This window comes from Lepidothrix coronata, unplaced genomic scaffold (assembly GCF_001604755.1).
Source record: "Lepidothrix coronata isolate B3197 unplaced genomic scaffold, Lepidothrix_coronata-1.0 Scaffold15, whole genome shotgun sequence".
Lineage (NCBI taxonomy): Eukaryota > Metazoa > Chordata > Aves > Passeriformes > Pipridae > Lepidothrix > Lepidothrix coronata.
Window position 1 is genome coordinate 1,495,321 of NW_016690195.1, and position 19,128 is coordinate 1,514,448.

At 35.5% G+C, this 19,128-nt stretch overlaps 1 protein-coding gene across 5 annotated transcripts in view; it reads left to right on the plus strand.

Annotated features, from left to right (window-relative positions):
- The window catches only part of VPS13B (vacuolar protein sorting 13 homolog B), a 429,201-nt gene that overhangs the window by 186,223 nt on the left and 223,850 nt on the right, over positions 1-19,128 (plus strand). For all 5 annotated transcript variants that reach the window (XM_017806398.1, XM_017806401.1, XM_017806402.1 and 2 more), the window contains exons 20-21: positions 1,065-1,174; positions 10,832-10,979. In XM_017806398.1, coding sequence (XP_017661887.1) covers positions 1,065-1,174; positions 10,832-10,979 — 258 coding nt within the window. The remainder of the gene's footprint in view (positions 1-1,064; positions 1,175-10,831; positions 10,980-19,128) is intronic.

The following is a 19,128-nucleotide window of genomic DNA, read 5'->3' on the forward strand; positions in this document are numbered from 1 at the left end:
AATCCACTGCGCAGGCTCGAAGGGTTAATGACCTTTCCCAAATCTTCGCTCTCGAAGACTGGCCATACTACTACTACTTCTACTTGCCACACTTTTTCAATATAATAGATACTTTGTATTATATTAATATACCTCACCAATGCATCATCAGATTTTTAATGCAGGTTTAATGGAAATAGTGATATATAAATTGGGTTTTAGTGTGCATGGCTCAGTGTATATGCTAACATTTCTGGGTACTGAGATAGTTATTCTCCTATTTTGAGCCTTAACATTTTCCATGTAAGTTTTTCTTCACAACCATATGAAAACTAGAAGTTTCCTTTTAAGCAATGAAGGTATGGTAACCCTGTCTTGTAATACTAAGAATTCAAAAGTGAGATTTAAAGAAAATAAGGTATACTGTAAAACTTAGGATAAAATCCTAAGAGCTCACAGTACTGAGGTTGACAATCTTATCAGAGTTAAAAAATTTGCCTTATTTTGCCTAGCTCATCTTCTAAAGAATATTCGTGCCCACGTTTACGTGAAAAATGTTTGTCTTAAGCAGCTTTGGGCAGAACATTAACCTAAAGGAGGCCTGTCTTTGTTAAAAAAGCCCACTGTCCTAGACCATGAGCATTTTTTTGTTGAGGTTGTGGGAAGTTATGCATTATATTCTTTTCTTTCTGTCAAGGGTCTTACTGACTCATTTCTTGCAGTGTAAATATTGGCTGAGAATTTGAGGAAAGGTGTTGTGTTTATTCAGTTACACAAACAACTTTGTGAAAACAAGCACTTCTCTTGGCAAATAAATTTTAATAAGCAAAATCAAAATGCAATTTGCTACTTTTTTTGTGTGTCCATAACACCGGCGGTGCTGGTAAGTTTCTCACTTGGAAGAAGTTATTGAATTTTATACTTTAATTATTACTCTTGGTTAGAATTTAAAATGATCATGTATGTAAATCCAAGCCAAACAAAAGTCTGCATGAAAGATGATTTATGTGTAAGAAAACTGAGTACATATAAGGAGATTCTTAAGCAGATAGTTGACATTTTTTTCTCTTTTTTATGGTGTGTAGGTGCAGTTCTCTTGTCCAGTGTACAAGGATTAGCAATTAATGTTGATCCAGTCCTGTATACTTGGCTTATCTACCAACCTCAGAAACGAGCTAGTAGACACATTCAGCAGGTATGTATTTTTAGAGGGAAAGGAGTGGGAGTGGGGAAGCGTTCACTTCCATATATGCCAGTAGTGCATTCTTTTTCCAAATATTTATTGTTTTTTACCATCTTCTGTGTAGCTTATTGCGCATACTGTTGATCTTATTTTGAATTATTTGAAATGTTAAGTTTGCGTATTAAAATTTTAATTTCATAAATTTTTCATTCTTGGTTTAAAGAACAAAGGTGGTTTTGTGGTCACTGTTTGGGATCATTATTTTGCAACTAATTTTAACTACTGAGACCTCATAAGCCTTCTGAGTCTGAATAACACATCGTATTTTAAAATTTGGGATTGTCTATCAAATAATTATATAACTGGTTATAAAGTCACCACTCTAATTAAACACCATTTAATAGGAGATGAACCATACAGTTCATAACTTGGCAGAAGTGAGCTCTGTAGCAGATTCTGTATATCATATCAAACTACATGTTTGCGTACAAAATGCTTGAAAAAGATAGAAGAAGCAAAGGGTGTGGGTCTGTGTGGCGCAATGTTTTCTTGGTGTATTTTTAACGCTAATTTTCATACCTCATATTCCTGACTTGAGAAGAACACGGGTTTTGCCTGATACTAAACTTATTTATAACTGTTGTTTGACAGAATTTTCTAGAGCTTAAATTTGTCATAGTTGATAAAACTAGTGGTCTCTATGGCTTGATGTTCTCTCTCAGTTATAAGTGGTCAGTTATTAAATGACAATTGTAAGAATCTTTAGATCTTTGTCTCATAATTAGAGAGTTTTTCAGCGGGAACAGAACAATTAATGACTGCTGTGCTGGGGTGTTGGGGATACATGCAGCCCAGTGAGGTTCACCACTCTACTACTGAAACAGTTTGTAGTAAGAAGTTCTGCTGTCTGTTTGCGTACTGTATGGTGTAATGTGCAGCATGTTTTCTTTAAAAGGCTATATGGCAAAGCCAGTGCTGCTTATGTTTATATTAGCCAGAAATAGAATTAGCATCTCTCTTTGATCTGAACTTGGGGCTAACTACTTAGTGTGAAGTCTGCAAAATCCTATCAGTTATTAGAGTAAGTTGTACAAGGTCTTGCTGAATAAAGAGCCTATTCCAGTGCTCAGGCACCCTCACCGTAAAAACAGATTTCCTTTTCATTCAGAGGGAAGCCTCTGCGTTTCTGTCTATGTCCATTTCCTCTGCTCCTTTCACTGGGCACCACTGAGAAGAGCCTGGCTCCAACTTCTTTGCACCTTTCCTTGAGGTATTATTATACATTGAGAAGGTCCCCTGTGAACTTTCTTCTTTCAAGACTGAACAATCCCAGCTCCCTCAGCCTTTGCTCATATGTAAGATCCTCTAGTACCTTAATCATCTTTGTGGCCCTTTGCTGGACTCTCTCCAGTATGCCCATGTCTCTCATGTACTGGAGTTCAGAATTAGACCCAGTACTGAGAAGTGACCACTTCCTCTGACAGTACTTTGTGTAATGCAACCCAGGATAGCGTTCACCTTCTTTGCAGCAAGGGCACTTTGCTGCCTCTTGTTCAACCTGGTGTCCACTAGGACCTTTTCTGCAGAGCTGCTTTCCAGCATATATTGGCACATGAGATTTTTAACCTATGGGGTACATTGCTGTTTACTGGAGTTTGTGGTCTGGAAACTATACTCACTACTCCCAGCCACCACCTTCTCATTCATATGCCTAGAAGTTGTTTCCAAGATTAGTTGTTCCTCACCTTCAGGTGAGACTGACTGGCATGTAGTTCTCTGGGCATTCTTCTTGCCCATCTTGAAAGTGGAAGTGACATTTGCTCTCTTACAGTCCTAAGCCAGCTTTCCCAGTTGCCGTGATTGTTCAAAGAACATCAAAAGTGATCTTGTGATGACATCTGCCAGCTCTCTCTGCACTCATGGGTACGTCCCGTGGACTTACATATGTCTAGTTTGTCTAGTATTCCCTGATCTGATCCCCTTCCCCTTAGGGTGAGCCTTCCTTGCTCCAGCCTTTTGCCCAGTCTCTGGTAGCTCGGATTCAAGGTTGGTCTTGCCGGTAAAGACTGAGGTGAAGGTATTCAGTACCTCAGCCTTTTCCAATTGGAAAAGAAGTTCATAATTTTCCTAACTTAATATCAACGTGTATTCCTATAGATAATGAAATATTTTAGCTGGCTCTTTTTCATTTCTAAACTCAAGCAAGCACAAGAATTTAATAAAGATTGTGTAATACTTACATGATTTATACACATTTTTCTGAAGTGTTTTATGTTGATTTCATACCTAACAGCTCTGAATAATGTGCAAGGAGAAGAAAATACAGTTGTTTAGTGTCAGAAAAGTTAGAAAAAAAACAACAAGCCACGGATTGGTAATAGGGACAGGATGAAGTAAGGAAACGATATTTGATATCATGACAATCTTTTCACCTCATCATCAGCTGATGGTCTTTCCAGATAATAAGTGTAGGAAGTATTACATGCTGCTTTGTTTAAGAAAAGACACTACTGGTACACCTTTCCTGTTTGGACCACTGTACTGTGTGTACAGTGTGCAGTAAGCAACACCAACCTTTGCAAGCTGATGGATTAAAAATAACCCAAAAATCTGAATCCCCCAGAACACCCAAAACACACTATATGTTAAACTGGTAGGAATTACTGTTTATTTTTAATAATAATGAGCTGAAATAACTTGAGTCTTGGGACAGATCAAGGAATAAACTTTATAAATCAAAGTACTGTAGTTTAAAAATATTTTCAAAATCCTCAGTTTTTGGCTTGTAAGACATCTTAGAGATGTTTTAATTCAACCCCTTCTGAGCATCATGCCTATCAAGATACACCAAATTCTTCGTTTGAAAGAAAAACCTCAACAACCAGAACTTGCTAAAATCACAGAGTCATAGAATGGTTTGGGTTGGAAAGGACCTTAAAAATCATCTAATTCCAACACCCCTGTCATGGACAGGGACACCTTCCTCTAGACCAGGTTGCTCAAAGCCCCATCCAATGGCTTAATGTATATGTTAAAAAAGAGTGAATTTGTCATGCCATCTTATTATTAAGCTGTCATCTGATAGTAATAATGGTCAATGGATTGATTTTCAACTTTCTAGTATTTAATATGACAAGAATGGATTAAAAAATATACTTTAGGATTTTACTCTCCTTTAGTTCAAAACCTGAAGAATAGGTGAAAACTATTCTAAAGGAGGTTATTCCATGGTATATATTTTTTTGTACTGACATTTGTTGTGTTATAATTATGAAATAGAAACACTAAGAAAGGTTTAAAGATGTCAATATATATAAGAAATATTATGTTGAACACAGGATAAATTTTTTGAATGTGAATGTTTTGCTCTTAAGGCCTACATCTTAAGAACAAATACATTAATAAGAAATCTGATAAAAATGTAATTATTATGCTTATATACTGTCCATGTGACTGCTCAAAGGAAAATTAGTATAAGCTAGAATCATTGCACTCCCATCCATACATCCTACATTGAAATCACATATTTTACATTATCGATGTTAAATATTACATTTCTGATTCCCTGAATTTGTTAAACTTCTATGAAATATGTTTGCTACCACCCTTTATTCAGTAACTGATAATAATCCATGAAGTTGCAGCAGCAAAATCAAAAGACATCCCTGTCCGGCTTGGTGAACTGATGAACCTATGCTAGATTTTAAGCAGAGTGTAAACTGACACAGAAGTTTGAGTTGGTTTTGTTTTTAAACGTGTCAGCCAAAATTGGTGTTAATTTTTTAAGAATACTTAGTTTATAAGGATTGTTTTTGTATAATGAGCTTTATGTGTAGCAGCAGCCAATGTGATGTTGTAGTCTGTGCACCAGTTCTGTAACTCACCATATCTGTAATGTCTGCTTAAACCCCTTGTGTTTCTTTGGTCTGAATGCCCTGTTGAAAAGGTATGCAGACCGAACACCTTGGGTATCTGAATGCCATAAGGCATTTTTTTAATGCCTTGTGAAAGATTAGTTACAACAGAATTTGGGAAAGATATCACTATGGAGTGTGACTTCTTTTATGTATGTGGTTTACAGCCTAACATTGCCTTCCAATTAAAAAGCAACACAAAGCCAATTTTAAGGCCTAGTTTCCAGTAATTTAATGTTTTATTTTGACTATTTTTTGAAGATTTTTTCTTCAGGTGTGTCCTGTGGCAGCAAGGCCTTGTTTCTAGTAACTTTTAGATATTTTTTGATATTTGAGTATTTTTGAAGACTTTTTCAGATGTGGCTTTTTATATTTGTTAACCAATGATGTTTTTCATGTATTTACTCCCTTGTAAAATCCCATACTTAGCTTTGCACAGATAAAAATTTGAAGAGTCTGTTTTCCTTGGTAAAGAAGCCTGAGCTATACTTTGATGTGAGACAGTCAGGTATGTGTGATGCTGTTTGCAGTGAATTTATAAATGAACACGTTATCTTTCTCAAATGCACATTACTGTAAAGCCTTCATGGCTTGTCAATACTTTTCTTTCACTACTCATTTCTATGAGATAAAATGAGTAATTTCAGGGAAGACTAAGCTATCAAAAATGTCTGTTTACACATAGATGTATAATATAAATGTGTATGGCTGCATACTTCTGTCATTTTTTTGGCTGTTCCATATGCATGCACGTGTTATTACCTAACCTAGTGAGTATTTCAGTAAAAGAGGAAATCTAAGCCCAGCAGTTCAGGGTGAACATCCTTAGTTGTATACAAGAACAGAAAAATACAGAAACTAAGAAAAATACATTGCACCTCTTCCAGATTCATTGTGCTTTATAGCACTGGAATGTAACACACCTAAATTAATCCAGAATCCAAATTTCTCTTTCCATAAACGTCTCTGCCATGGAAGACTCTGCATCTGAATTCAAAACGAAGAATTTTTCCTCAGCTGTGTAGGTAGATTACAGAATTTGTCATTAACAGTTCAATTTAATTATTTTCCTTCTATTCTTCTTTTTCTCTGTTCATTTTCTCTTTTCACTACCCTTATCTTGGGAATTTTACCTTGTTACAAAATCTTTTTGCTTCTTTATGGAAAGTTCAATGTGAGCTATGGGTATTATCTGTCTTGATGGTGTACTTTGGGCACCTTTTCATTCAGAAGTCTGCACCAGAGGTCTCTCTGGAATTTTTGACTGAAGTGAAGTAATTTTATCATTATGGCTTGGTCAGTAGACTCTAGCAGAAAAAGTCCTTCAAAATGTTCTGTCTTAGGATGACTTTCGGTATATTGCATATCTTTGGTTCTTTAAGAGCCAAATGATTCTGATAATGAATGAATGACTCAATATAAGAATAAGTTTCAGTACCCAAACTTAAGATTTTTCCCTGTTGCAGCAAAGTTGGCTGTTAAGGGCAGACCTGTGTTGCCTAGTTTCTCTTTTACCTTGATAAATATCTGGAAAGGCTTTGATAAAACAAGCATGTATCTACAGTAGACATAATTATCTTCTTGGTGTGCAAAGACTTCTCAAATTATGGTTTTGTTTTGATTTCTGATATTACTTGCAGGTCAGGAGCACTGTGTTTATCCCTATTCAGAATCTGTCACCTCTTACCCCACGGAAGGCAATCATGTTTCTAAAGGATACAGGAATGAAGTTACTGCTTGCTTAGGAAACTAGAGCTACGTGGGACTCAAACCTTATATGTTCTACTTTCAGAGGCCCCTTGAAACTGCTGTTGGAATGCTTTCATCAGTTGGTGAAAATGAGGGGGTTCTTGGCTGACACCAGTTCGTCGCATAAGTTTGGAAACATTACAGCTAATCAGAGATTGGTCTTTTATCCCAGCAGAGCACTTTTCCAACCATACCTGAAATTCCTACCTGAAGCAGTCACAGAATTTCATCTGAATTAGCAAGTTCACCTGCCAGGAAAGAAGGTGCTTTTGTGAACCCCAGGGGTTAGACATGCCTAGTCTTTTTATTTAGCAATTAATTTCAATTAATTAATTTTAATTGGGAACTAGGCCTAATGCCTAGTTTTGTTTGAACTCTCTGAAGCAGTTTAAGTATATTATTAATCTCAGAAATCAAACCAATGAAATGTAACTCTGCAGTTTTTTGATTTCAAGATACTAGAACTTGTAAGATGGGCAAGGTAGATTCTCCTTGCTGTTGCAGCTCATTCTGGCACAGCTTGGACAGTCTTGCAACACAGGTAAATATTCTTCTCTGAGGGAGATACTGATTGCATGACAGTGATCTTAGATGTTCAATAAACACCATATCTTGAGTGAAACTACCATCTGTCCCCACTCCAAAGACTTCAGTAGTTTTTCTTTCTGCTTGCTGGTACAAGCTCCTGCACATGTACACATCCATCTGTGTGCATGCAGCATCCACCATATGGGATAGCTGGGTTTGGTACCATTCCAAATAGCGACCCACGTCTGGACTGATTCTTTGGAATTCTACATTTCACAAGCCAGTGCTTCCTTTTTTTTTTTTCTGATAGTAATAGTTAATTTCTTATCTTGGAATATTCTTTTGCCTTTGGTTTGTTATCAAGGAGGTGACTGCATAGGCATCCCTCAAATGAAAGTTACTCGTCTGCTCTGTTGGCCCAATTTTCTGTAAAAACACATTTCTTGTGTTCCCAGATTGGCCTGCAGTCTCTTCAACCTCACACTTGTGGGAAATTATAATTCAGAAATAAAATATTTAATTACTAAAAATCCCAAGAAAAATAAAATATTAGTTCACGTAGGGCAAGTTTCCACTAGCCCTCTTTACAGGATATTTTAGGTTTGGTTAGTTGGCATATCTCCACATAAATCCAGGAAATACTTGGATCTTAGTATTTCTGGCAGGTTGGTTTGTAGCTAGTATTGCTCTGAGCCTTTCTCTGATTTTAGATCTTTATCATTTCCAAAGTCATCTTGACCAGACAGTATGAAGTAAAAAACAAAATTAGTATCTGTTGATCCATTTGCATGCATAAATAGCATATATGTATGTGCGTGTTTTGTGTACACATACTTCACATGGTGTGTAATGTCTTAGATTGTTTGTGCCAATAAAAATTAAATTCAGAAAAGCTTTTCTGTAGTTTTTCAGGCTCTGCTTAAAAACTTAATTGTAATAATTGTACTTAAGAAGTAGTAAATTTTTTTATTCTGAATTCTGTGAATTGTAATTAATTTCGTATTCTGTATATAATAGCCACAGAACCTTATTCCATTGATAAAACTGTGATCAGTATTCTAGAACAGAATCTGATTTTGACTTTGTGTCAACAAAATAACATCATATAAATGTTGCTGTAGTTCCAGAACTTTGTTACGTGCTCTTTATCTTCTTTAGAACGCTACCAATTAGTAACCATAAAGCTTAATCCCAAGTAGATGTGTTTAAGATTTACTACATACTACTTTATAGCTAGCTTTTTGGATTCTTGTGATGAAATTCTTATGATAACACTTGCCTGCAATATCTCCTTTCCCATCAGATTCAGCTTCTCCTACAGCTGTGGGGCTCTTGTCATCTGCTATTTCCCAAGCAACAATTTCCTCATCAATTTGTGGCTAAAACCCAAATCTTGATGATCCTTTTCCATCTAGTTCAACGCTGATCTTTCATCTTCTGCATTCTTTTAACCAGAAATCTTTTGCCAAAAACCTGACAAGATTGTACTGGGTGTCATCAGCAGCATCAGCCTTGATTTCAGTGAGCAAAGATAAAACAGCTGTTTCATTGTCCAGATCAGCACTCAAGCACTCAATATTTGGTCATAATTTTTTCCAGCTTTGTCTGGCTGTGATAGCCTTGATGTTTTTGACTCCATGACTAGTAGTGTAACTTATTATATTTTGCTGATTCGTTTCTTTAGTGGTTCAGAAATAGATAACTGCTTCTTCAGACAGTATTTCTATCCTATTGTCTTTTGAACTGTCCTGTATTGTCTGCATTCATTCTTCAAAAATCCTTGCTTCATTTTGGCAAGTCAGTGTTCTTGCAATGTTACATCCAGAATTGCCAAATGATGGCTCAACAGTTGCCATCATGGGAAAGCTGCAAATGGCTTTGCCTTGTGAAAAGTTATATCAGATTAATGGATAGATTTTGAAAATTAGTGAAAATAAGTGATGTAAAGTGTCTGATGAATGTTTAGAAAACTTCAGATCATCTCCCTGTATGCATGTGGGAAGTATTTCTGTGGGGCATAGCTTGTCTTCTCAAAGCTGATGGGGATTTTTGATGTTGTTATAGCTAGAGGACACCAAAGTGGCATGTTACTATGTTCCAGAACAACTTTTTTGTGCTTTTGGAGACAAAATTAATGACTGTACATTCAGAGGGAGGAGGAGGAGAGATGAGAGTTCTGTTTGTCATTGACATTAGTCTTTTTCTATTAACTTTGCATACCACTGTATATATAAGTTGATTGTTTTCACTGGAATAGGATTAAATTGTCTTTCTTATTTTAATTTACTTTTATAGTGGAAAATGATGAAGGCGTTTGGAAGTAATTCTCCTTCAATTAAATGATTTTTCTGTTTGTTTTGGGGTTTTGTATGTGTGCACATGTTGCACACTGCTTGATTCAGGATCTGTTTTCTATTGGAGAAAATTTACAAGCACATTGCCTGCCTCACACGAATTTGTTTCCCACAGAGATTCCTAATGCAATGTGTGAGGTTTCTCATTACGCAGTTATATGGATTATATTTTCACTCCAATAAGAACAAAATTAAATTACACAAAAATTAAGATGCGTGTAATCCTAATGTCTGATCTTTAGAAAAAACTTTTGTCATCCTTAAATGATAACTCTCTGCAAAATCAATGGTATAAATATTCTGCTTTTGTCAACTGTGATGCATCTGCAATTTACGTAGCAGCTGATGCTACAGCAAAATATCAAGAGCTAAGTGGACAGCAACATTGAGGATCAAATTTTTTGAATAATTTTGTCTTTTGTAGCTTTCATTAATAAAAAAAAGTTAAAACAAAGCCAATAGACTGTATTAATTTGTGGACATCGAGTTCTATAACTCACATGGATTAATACACATTGCTCTTTTCTAATCTTAAAATAATGATCCAGTCCTTCAAAGTAGGTTTTAATGCCTTTGGTTTTGTGTAAGTGTCACATTTTGAGCAGATATGCATGAAGAACAATACAGTTCAAAATCAGTTGTTGTCAGTTAAATTTTATACTTAAAATGTGAGAAACAAGCACAGTAATGTATAAATATCAAAGACCATTTTATTTTGAAGCTTAATGAAAGTTATAAATTTCTTTGGATCTTCATATCTGGCTAAAATTTTTCAATTTCCATTAAACATTCAGATAATTATTTTACTTTGGTGATCAGCCAGGTTTATTCATGTGCATTTAGGCTGGCTAATAACCATAGTATTTTAAGTTAGTTATATTTCAGTTTTTTGTTATCATAGATTTTTTTCTTCAGACTAACAGGACTGAAATTAAGAATTAGAGGTGCAAGTCCGAATGTAGCGTTTCATAATTGGTTTTCAGAATACTTGTGCTCCAATCAGTGTTTCAAGTTGTCTTCTGTACATTTCAAAATACGTAGTTTGACATGCTTCTCATGACAGTGTCATAATCCAATATTAATGTTTTGGTTTTCAGTGGTTCACAAGGTACTTCTTTTTCTAGCAATCTGTAGGAGCTGTTCCGCTTGGTGTGTCAGTAACTCGAAAAAAAGAGGATGAAGCATCAGTTGGAAGTGCACCTTTGGCAAGGCAGCAATCAAATCAAGCCTCTGAGTATGCCAGCAGTCCTGTCAAAACAAAGACAGTAACAGGTATGATCACTTAATTGAAACTAGCCTTCCTGCATTTGCAACCTCTCAGTAACATGCCTTCACACATCAGCTGTGCAAATACTGTGGAACAACTTTCAACTCTAAAGAAATTACAAATTTTTGAATTAAAAATAATCAAATGTATAACTTTGAAATACATGTTTATTTTTCTTCTCATTTTCATTTAGTGCTGTCTTTGGGGCTCTAATAGTTTCATATAATACGTTTTTTAAAATGAGATAAATGAGAGCTGCTTTCAGTAGGATATCTGCCAATTGCCTTGATACTTAGTCCATAATTTTGTCAGACTTCACTGTGATTAATCCCTGATTTCAGTCAGTCTGTTTGCATTGCTTAAAGTCTGGCATGTATGGAAGTCAAGATTTGTGCATGAAAAGTTAAAATTCATTGTTTTCAAAATCACCCATAGAAAGTGCATTTCTTCGTGCTTCTGTTTCTGGACTTCAAGAAACTATTTAAGTTTAGGAATATTTTCTGGCCATTTAAGAGTCTAAACTGAAACTTTGTTATCACTAATCAGGATGATATGGTTTTCTGGAAATTTCTAGTCTATTTATTCATATAGTACTGTCTGCTAGTGGTAAAGTAGTAAAGAAAATTACTGTCCATCTGAAACATTTATTGATCCTTCTGAAATACACTATGCAAGTTCTCTTTTCCTTTGCATTGAGGTTTATTTCCAGATTATCACGAAGTACTTCAGGATGTTGTCTGCTGAAACTAAGATTACAGTATTGTCCATTAGTGTTAGAGTTAAATGCTGTTTTGGGATAAAGGCCTATTTTGATAAAAAGGGCTAAAACCAGAAAATCTGTTTGCTGAATATTAGTGGGTTGATGTGTTATCATTGGTAGTAAAACAATAGATTCATTTCAAAGATTTCTATTTTATTTATGAATATTCTTCATTTTTACCATTTATCCATTTATTTTTACAAATCATTTATGCATTTCCTTCATTTATGCCTAATATGTAGGGAAATATATATGCCCGTATAATTAAATGACTGTATCAAGCATATTCTTCTTTTAACTGTATTTGTCATCTATTCTACTGTATCAATATAATGAATGATATAATTTTTTCTTCTTGAGGTTAATTCTACCTGTGCCTGCAAAGCACAAACTGTAATTCACTAGAGAAGCTTTTGTAATTTCGAATATTTGACATTGAAACACAGGTATTTGCATAAACAGATTCTAGATTAGTTTTTCTTAATTACTGATTTATAAAAAGTAGGCATATGATTTGCAGAAGTGGCTTTGTACCTGGATTTTGAAAATTAGTGTCCCAGTCTCCTTGCTGGGAGACCTTTTTGGTTTTTGGCCTTTGTTCTTCACCTTGAGTATTATCTTTTCTGTAGTAAGGATCACACTAGAATTGTCTACTAAAGGAAAACGTTATTGTTCAAAATCTAGGAAGGCCATAGATGTCAGTTTTGTTTTTTGGTGTGCTTTTGTGTGTGTGTGAGGAATAACAAAATGAAATTATAAATGATAAATAACATCATAAAAGCAAAATAGGGGTTTCTGTGCATCTCAACTCCTTCCACATTTAGACTGAAGTAAATATCAAGATCTATTTTCAGTTGCTTAGTACAACACACATTTCTGGAAAAATTAAAAGTTCATTTGTAGATTTAATTTCTGTTAATTACCACTTACTTTACTCAATTAGTTTATCTAATAAGTTTAGCCTAAGTGCTGAGGATTTTCTGAGATTAAGTAGATATTTGACTTCTCTATTAAACAATTTTGCAGCACAGAGTTTAATATTATGAAAAGAAAGGTGATGGTACTAATTCTCTCAAGAGAGAACATTGACTAAGCATTTTCTCTTTTGATTTAGAAGCAGTCTTTTAAAGAAGAGAGTATTGAATTTGGTTGCATTAATTGTCAATTGTTAAAAAAATGATTGGAAAAAGATTTCTGTTTTTTTAAGTGAAGTTACTTACACCTATCAGAGGGTCTATTGGGTTTATTTTTAAGATGCATTGTGCCTGAAACTGCTGGAATGAAGGCTAGCCTGTTGCTGTGGTTTAACCCCAGCCAGCCCCCATGCAGCCCTCACTCACTCCCCCACCAGTAGCGTGAGAAGAACATCAGAAGGGTAAAAGCTGAAAAACTTGGGAGGACAAACCCCATCACTCCAAACCTCCCCCCTCTATATATGCTGAGCATGATGTCACATGGTATGGGATATCCCCTTGGTCAGTTTGGGTCACCTGTCCTGGCTGTGTCTTCTCTCAACCTCCCAGGCACTCCCAACTTCCTTGCCAGTGTGGCAGTATAAAAAGCAGAAAAGGCCTTCGCTCTGTGTAAGCACTGCTCAGCAATAACAAAAACATTTCTATATTACCAACCCTGTGTTCAGCACAAATCCAAAATGTGGCCCCATACCAGCCACTGTGAAGAAAATTAACTCTACCCCAGCCAAAACCAGCACACCTGTGTCTTAATATGTTTATGTGTTTGTTGTACTCTGGAGATAAAATGGCAGGTGTAACATATCTGAAATATTTGATATTTACATTAAAAAAATGTGACTCCTATAATGAATGTCAAGGACTGAAAGCCTTGTATAGTATGAAATTAATTAAATGGTTGCTCTGCCTGCTGCAGTAAACCACACAGATTTCCCTTAATTAAAGAAAGAAAGGAGAGTCATGTCACACTGCAGTGCCACGCAGGCTTGTTCTCTGTGTACCCTTCTGCAACTTCATGCCTGTAGAGTTCTCTTGTGCCACATTTGTCAGAGTTGGCTTTGTGGTGGAAGATTCAGGGGTCTGTAGAAGCTAATACATATTTTGTGTCACAAAAAAAAAGCGCTCTGATTATGAAGCCACTAGTTACAGTGATTAGAAAAGGTTAGATAGATAGAAGTGTGAAAGGTAAGATCTCGTTCTCAGAGAAGCTTCAGTTGATCCTTTCTTTCACAATTTCTTTCTTTACAGCTGTATAATGTGTTGGAGTATGGCAAATATGACTTTAGTTCATTGCACTAAGAATAGAGTGCCTGTGATTCTTCTCCTTTCTAATTCTTCTGGGTTCCTCTTTCACTTCAATTCCTTTCTTCTAATTTCACCTACTTTCTGACTGAGTATTTTTTCATTCGTTATTTGTGTCACTGTTTTAAACCAGGAATACCACACTGATTATAGTTCTAGGACATATAAGACTACCTATGCTACAAACCTATTCTAGGTAAAGAGGCAATGATTCTTGTAAGCCTCATATTTATTATTTGCCAAGGCTCTAGCTACACGTGTTTTAAATTGTCAGAAAACTGAGATCCTGCATTGATAATATGCACATATGCATAGTCCTTAAAATTGAAAGAGATTTCATCTTAAAATCATGCTATTCAGGTGGTAATTTTGAATTAATTCTTTTCAAGTCTAGCATGGTCTCAGCAGTCACTCCCTTGAGAACTGCTAGAAAGCAACCCTATGTACTAGATGAAAGCAGTTTGTAATCACAGCTGTAAAATGATTTAAAACATCGATCTTGAGTTCAGTTTATTAGTTAATGGCTGCTGAGACCTTGCCAAAAATGAAGCATGGGAAAAAAGCAAAACTACTATTTATATGGTATCTGTCTGTGAAAATCCAGGGTTTCTGTTCTTAAGTCTCAAATTGTAGTTATTTATAAATCTCCTTAACCACAGAGTAAGATAATAGAATATATGGTTTAAATTTTGTATGATGTAGCTGTGAGCAAGCAAGGTGATAAAGATAATCACAAAAAGTTTACTTCTGTTTCTCTGTCCACCCACTTCTCCCATTCTCAGCAATTCAACAGTTTCATGTTAGTTCAATAAAATGTGATCTGCAGACCCATAGTTGTGCATAGAGGTATAGCTCTTATGTCTGGATAGCTGCAAAATGATTGCTATATGTGTGTGTAATTATGTAATATATGTAGCATACCTATACAAGGAGATAGTACGGGCTGCAGTAGATGAATAGCGCAGTCTTTGAAAGCTGTCTTGTGTACACCATTGAATAATGATTACAGCTAAAGTACCTGTGTTCACACATTCAAGATGGGTACTTGGTCATTACTAAAATAACCCATAAATTTAATTCAAATTTATTAAATTATTATAATTATTTTCACGGTGTTTGCAAAACATAGTAACATTTTCCATGATTAAAGATGAAATCAGGATGTGGGGGGGTTTTTTGTTGGGTTTTGGGTTTTTTTTTACCGCCTCCTAGAGAGGTCTTTTTATAGTCAATATAATGAAATTTAATTTCAGCAACATCTATCAGTGTTTGGAAGTAACTGTGATATCCCAGATACAAATTTGATGCTGTCTTGTGAGATGTAACCCAGTGACTATGTCATGTAATTTTTCAGTAACAGTGAAACAGTAGTCTCACATATGCTCTTATTATGAGGAGCATACTTTAATGGAAGGAGCTACTTAGAGGAGCTGAAAAGGTTATTAATTTTTTTCTCACTCAGAATCCTCAAATTTGACTTTTCTTATAGCCACAGAACAGGTAGGTAAGTGGAATTTAATGTATCATCTCATAAGTTATGAAATTTCTGATAATAGTAGGCCCCATAACCTGTTACAAAGGCATCTGAAAACTGAATACCTTATCCATAACTGAACGTACACTTGTCACATAAAATTTTGCTGATCCCTGCAACAGCAGGGATGTTTGCCCATGGTACAGGTGGTGACTGCATTTCAGCCATGTCATGAGTGTACATTAGGCCTGCAAAAGCAGGCAAGTGCTTTTCATCACTGTCTAGCACCCAATTGCTCCATTTAGTTGTCTGGTGGACAAATTTGCAAAAGAGAATTAAACAGTGAGGGGGTTTGGGGCAGTGTTTTTCATGGACTAGGTCTGCAGGTCACACAGTTCACTGGTCTTGTAATTCCAGTACAAATTCAGTGTTAGTCCCACGTTCAGAGCTGAGAAGAGAATCCAGCGTTGTTTCATTCTGCAGGAAGTGTCGATGTGTTGCGTAAGAGTATGTGCGTATGGAGAGAAATATAGGACATGAAAGCACTCCAGTTTGGAAAAAATCTCTTGTGTTTCTGGAACACTGGTATTTTGTTCTTTGAAACTATTGTTCTTACAGGGAAATAATTAAAGAGTTGGAAAGTTTCGTAAGTACTCAGTCACACTTAGTCTACTATTCGTTGGTATTTCAAGCAGGTAGAGGACCATGTCATAACAAGGAAGTTGAAAATTTTATCTTAGGTGGCCCTTATGTTCTCTGTCCTGTATAAATTGCCTGAAATCCAGTAAGGACAGAGCTCTTGTTGGCAATTTCTAGCTGCTTTTTTTCCCTTAAAGTACAGCTAGAATGCTTAATTAGGTTCATGCTAAAATGAACCTAATGCATTGGAACGCAAAAACCTGGCAAATGTGAGAGAAGTCTGTCTGGTGAGAAATCAATGGATTATCTGAAGTATTTGAATTAGTAGGTCACTATTTCTGCTCAATGAACTGAATGATTATTGTTTATTCATGCCTACTAGGAAATGTATAATGATTAATTTGGGAAGATGAATGAAATTAAAAATATGCTAAATAGGTTAAGTAAAATATAGAAATTTAAGTCTGTAACACTTTTACCTAGGGTGCCTGAAAATACTGGGATCTTTATGAAAGGGCTTTAGTTCTTGAAAGGATTATTTAAAAGGAAGATGTCAAGGCACAGGTGATTTGTAGAAAGTTTTAAATGGCTGGACAATCACATATCTATATCAAAAATGCATTATTCTGAGTTTTTTCAGCTAGTAAAATGTTTGGCTTTTTGTTGTGGTGGCATGATTTCTTCAGTTCACTGTGTGGATTTTGAAACTGTATGAATCTCAGAAACATTAGTAACTCAAAGCCAGTGTAGTATATCAAACATTCTTTCTGTATCAAACATTCAATGCTGAGAGAGAAAAAAATAGTTGTTTATTTTTAGATTATATTTGTAAGACTAAGTAACTTTTCATGTATTTTTATAAGGCAGAATACTAGGCAGAATCCACATATATCAGAAGTTACTGCAAATCAAAAGGCTGAAATTCTTACTTCATAGTATAAATTGTATTTGGAATGGTAAGTGATATTAAGAAAAATTCAGGCATAGACTTTAGATATGAACACATATATGTCACATTTCTGTAATTATTAATATAGTAGCTCAGTTTGGCCTCTGAGTGGCTGTTATTGATTTGTACGAAAGTGTCAGTGCTTTTCTATTTTTGTTCCCAGGACTAAATAGGTATTTTTTGCCAGAAATAGTGCTGCAATCATTAAGAATTTGGTGGGAGAAAATGCTGACGACAGCCATTCCCTAGCCAACACACACTTTCACACGGAAAGATCCCTTCTGGTTGCATAACAATGTTAATATCACACTTGTCTTTGTTTACTGACAGTATATTAAAAGCCTCTGTATTTTAACACTTGCTCTGCTGCTAACTCATCAAATGGCTGTGCAAGTTCGGTCACTACACCTCTCTGCTTCCATTTCCCTGGGTATAAAGGACTCGCTCTCGCGGGTTGTCAGGGACTGTGTGGCTCAGTTATCATCTTGGTAGATAAAAGTAATGTATTATCTTTACTATTAGTAAAGTAGAATGCAAAAATGCTCAAAGGCTGCAAATACTATGCAGTATGCCAGCAAATATATCACATATTTTTGTAAGCTTAGAAGCATCCCGATGAAGAGTGCAAACTTTAAAAAGTAATTATCAGAGTCTATCCTTACAAAAAAAATACCAGTTACATGAATAATTCAAATATCAGTCATCCAGATATGGGGAATAACTTCTCTTACGACACTGCAAAAATAAAATGTGAGTATTTCTGAAAGACTTCTGAAAAGTATTGGTGGTTCAGAAAATTGGTAAATACAGGTTTTTGTTTTGCATATAAAGAAACCAATTTATCCTCTGTAAAAAAAAATATGTATGCATACATACATATATATCTGTAGGCCATTTTGGTTTTTTCCAAGGTCATTTGAAGTTTTAATTTTTTTCCTCCACTGCATTTTGATCTCATTTCTAATGCCTTAGACCCTTGATCAGTTCCTTAATAGCTTGCATTTGTTGCAAACACCTTAGTTTTGTGGGTTTTTTTAATAGAAAGCCATGTCTAATGCATGAAACTGAATACATATTAAAGAAATCCCAATGAGTACTCTGACACTGTGCAGACCACTTTTCCTTTGTTTTCTTTTTTCCTTTAAATACTGTTAAATAATGTTCATGTGTTTTGCTGTCATAGCTTCTTAGTAGCTATGGCTAGCTTGCAACATTTTCCTCAGCTTAGTTCCCTTCTGATGTGTGAGAAGCTGTATGACAGATGAAGTTATGTGAGAAGGAAAGCTTACCCAGCTTGTTGAGGTCATATGACAGACGCAGGTTTCTGCTGTGGGTGTCTGTCTGTGGACCTGTCTTGAAGTAGGAGCTCTTTGAGCTTTTGGGGATTACTGAAAGTATGGGTTTGCTTGCAGCAGGATAACCTTTTCCAATCAGAAAGAAGCTGCTGACTTCTTAATGCATCAGGTGTCTGAGGCACGCAGTGGGGCAGGAAAAATGAGGGTTTTTGTGCCACAGAGATGAGACATGATAGATCTGTACCACATAGAAATGAGGAATAAGGTATTAGCATTGTATTTTACCTCCCTTCAGTTTAATTGCTAGCCATAAGGAGAGAGAAGGAACTGGAAGAGCAAGGCCAGCACTGAGTACATATTATCACTATGTTATTCTTCAATTCAGTAGTGGAATATCTCTATCTGTTGTCTTTTTTGCTTTGATTTATTTTAGGAAATGTCCATTTGTCCAAAATCTTCACAGTTCAAAAGTTTTCTTTTCCCTTTTCTGTTCCTTAGATCACTGAATATTAATAGCACAGAATAGCATCATTTTCCCAAATCTTTTTATTTTCAAAACGTATGTATATTATGGATCAGACTTGTAAAACAGCTTGTTCCCCGTAGTCTAAAAAACACAAAGAAGGAGGCGTGTATCTAAGAAAGACACCTCTAACTAGAATTTATACCTATGGTTTGGCTTGGTGGCCTCTCCTACAAGGCGAGTACTTTAATGATTAATTTTGCAATATTGCCACTTTTAACTCCCTCTGTATTTTAATCAT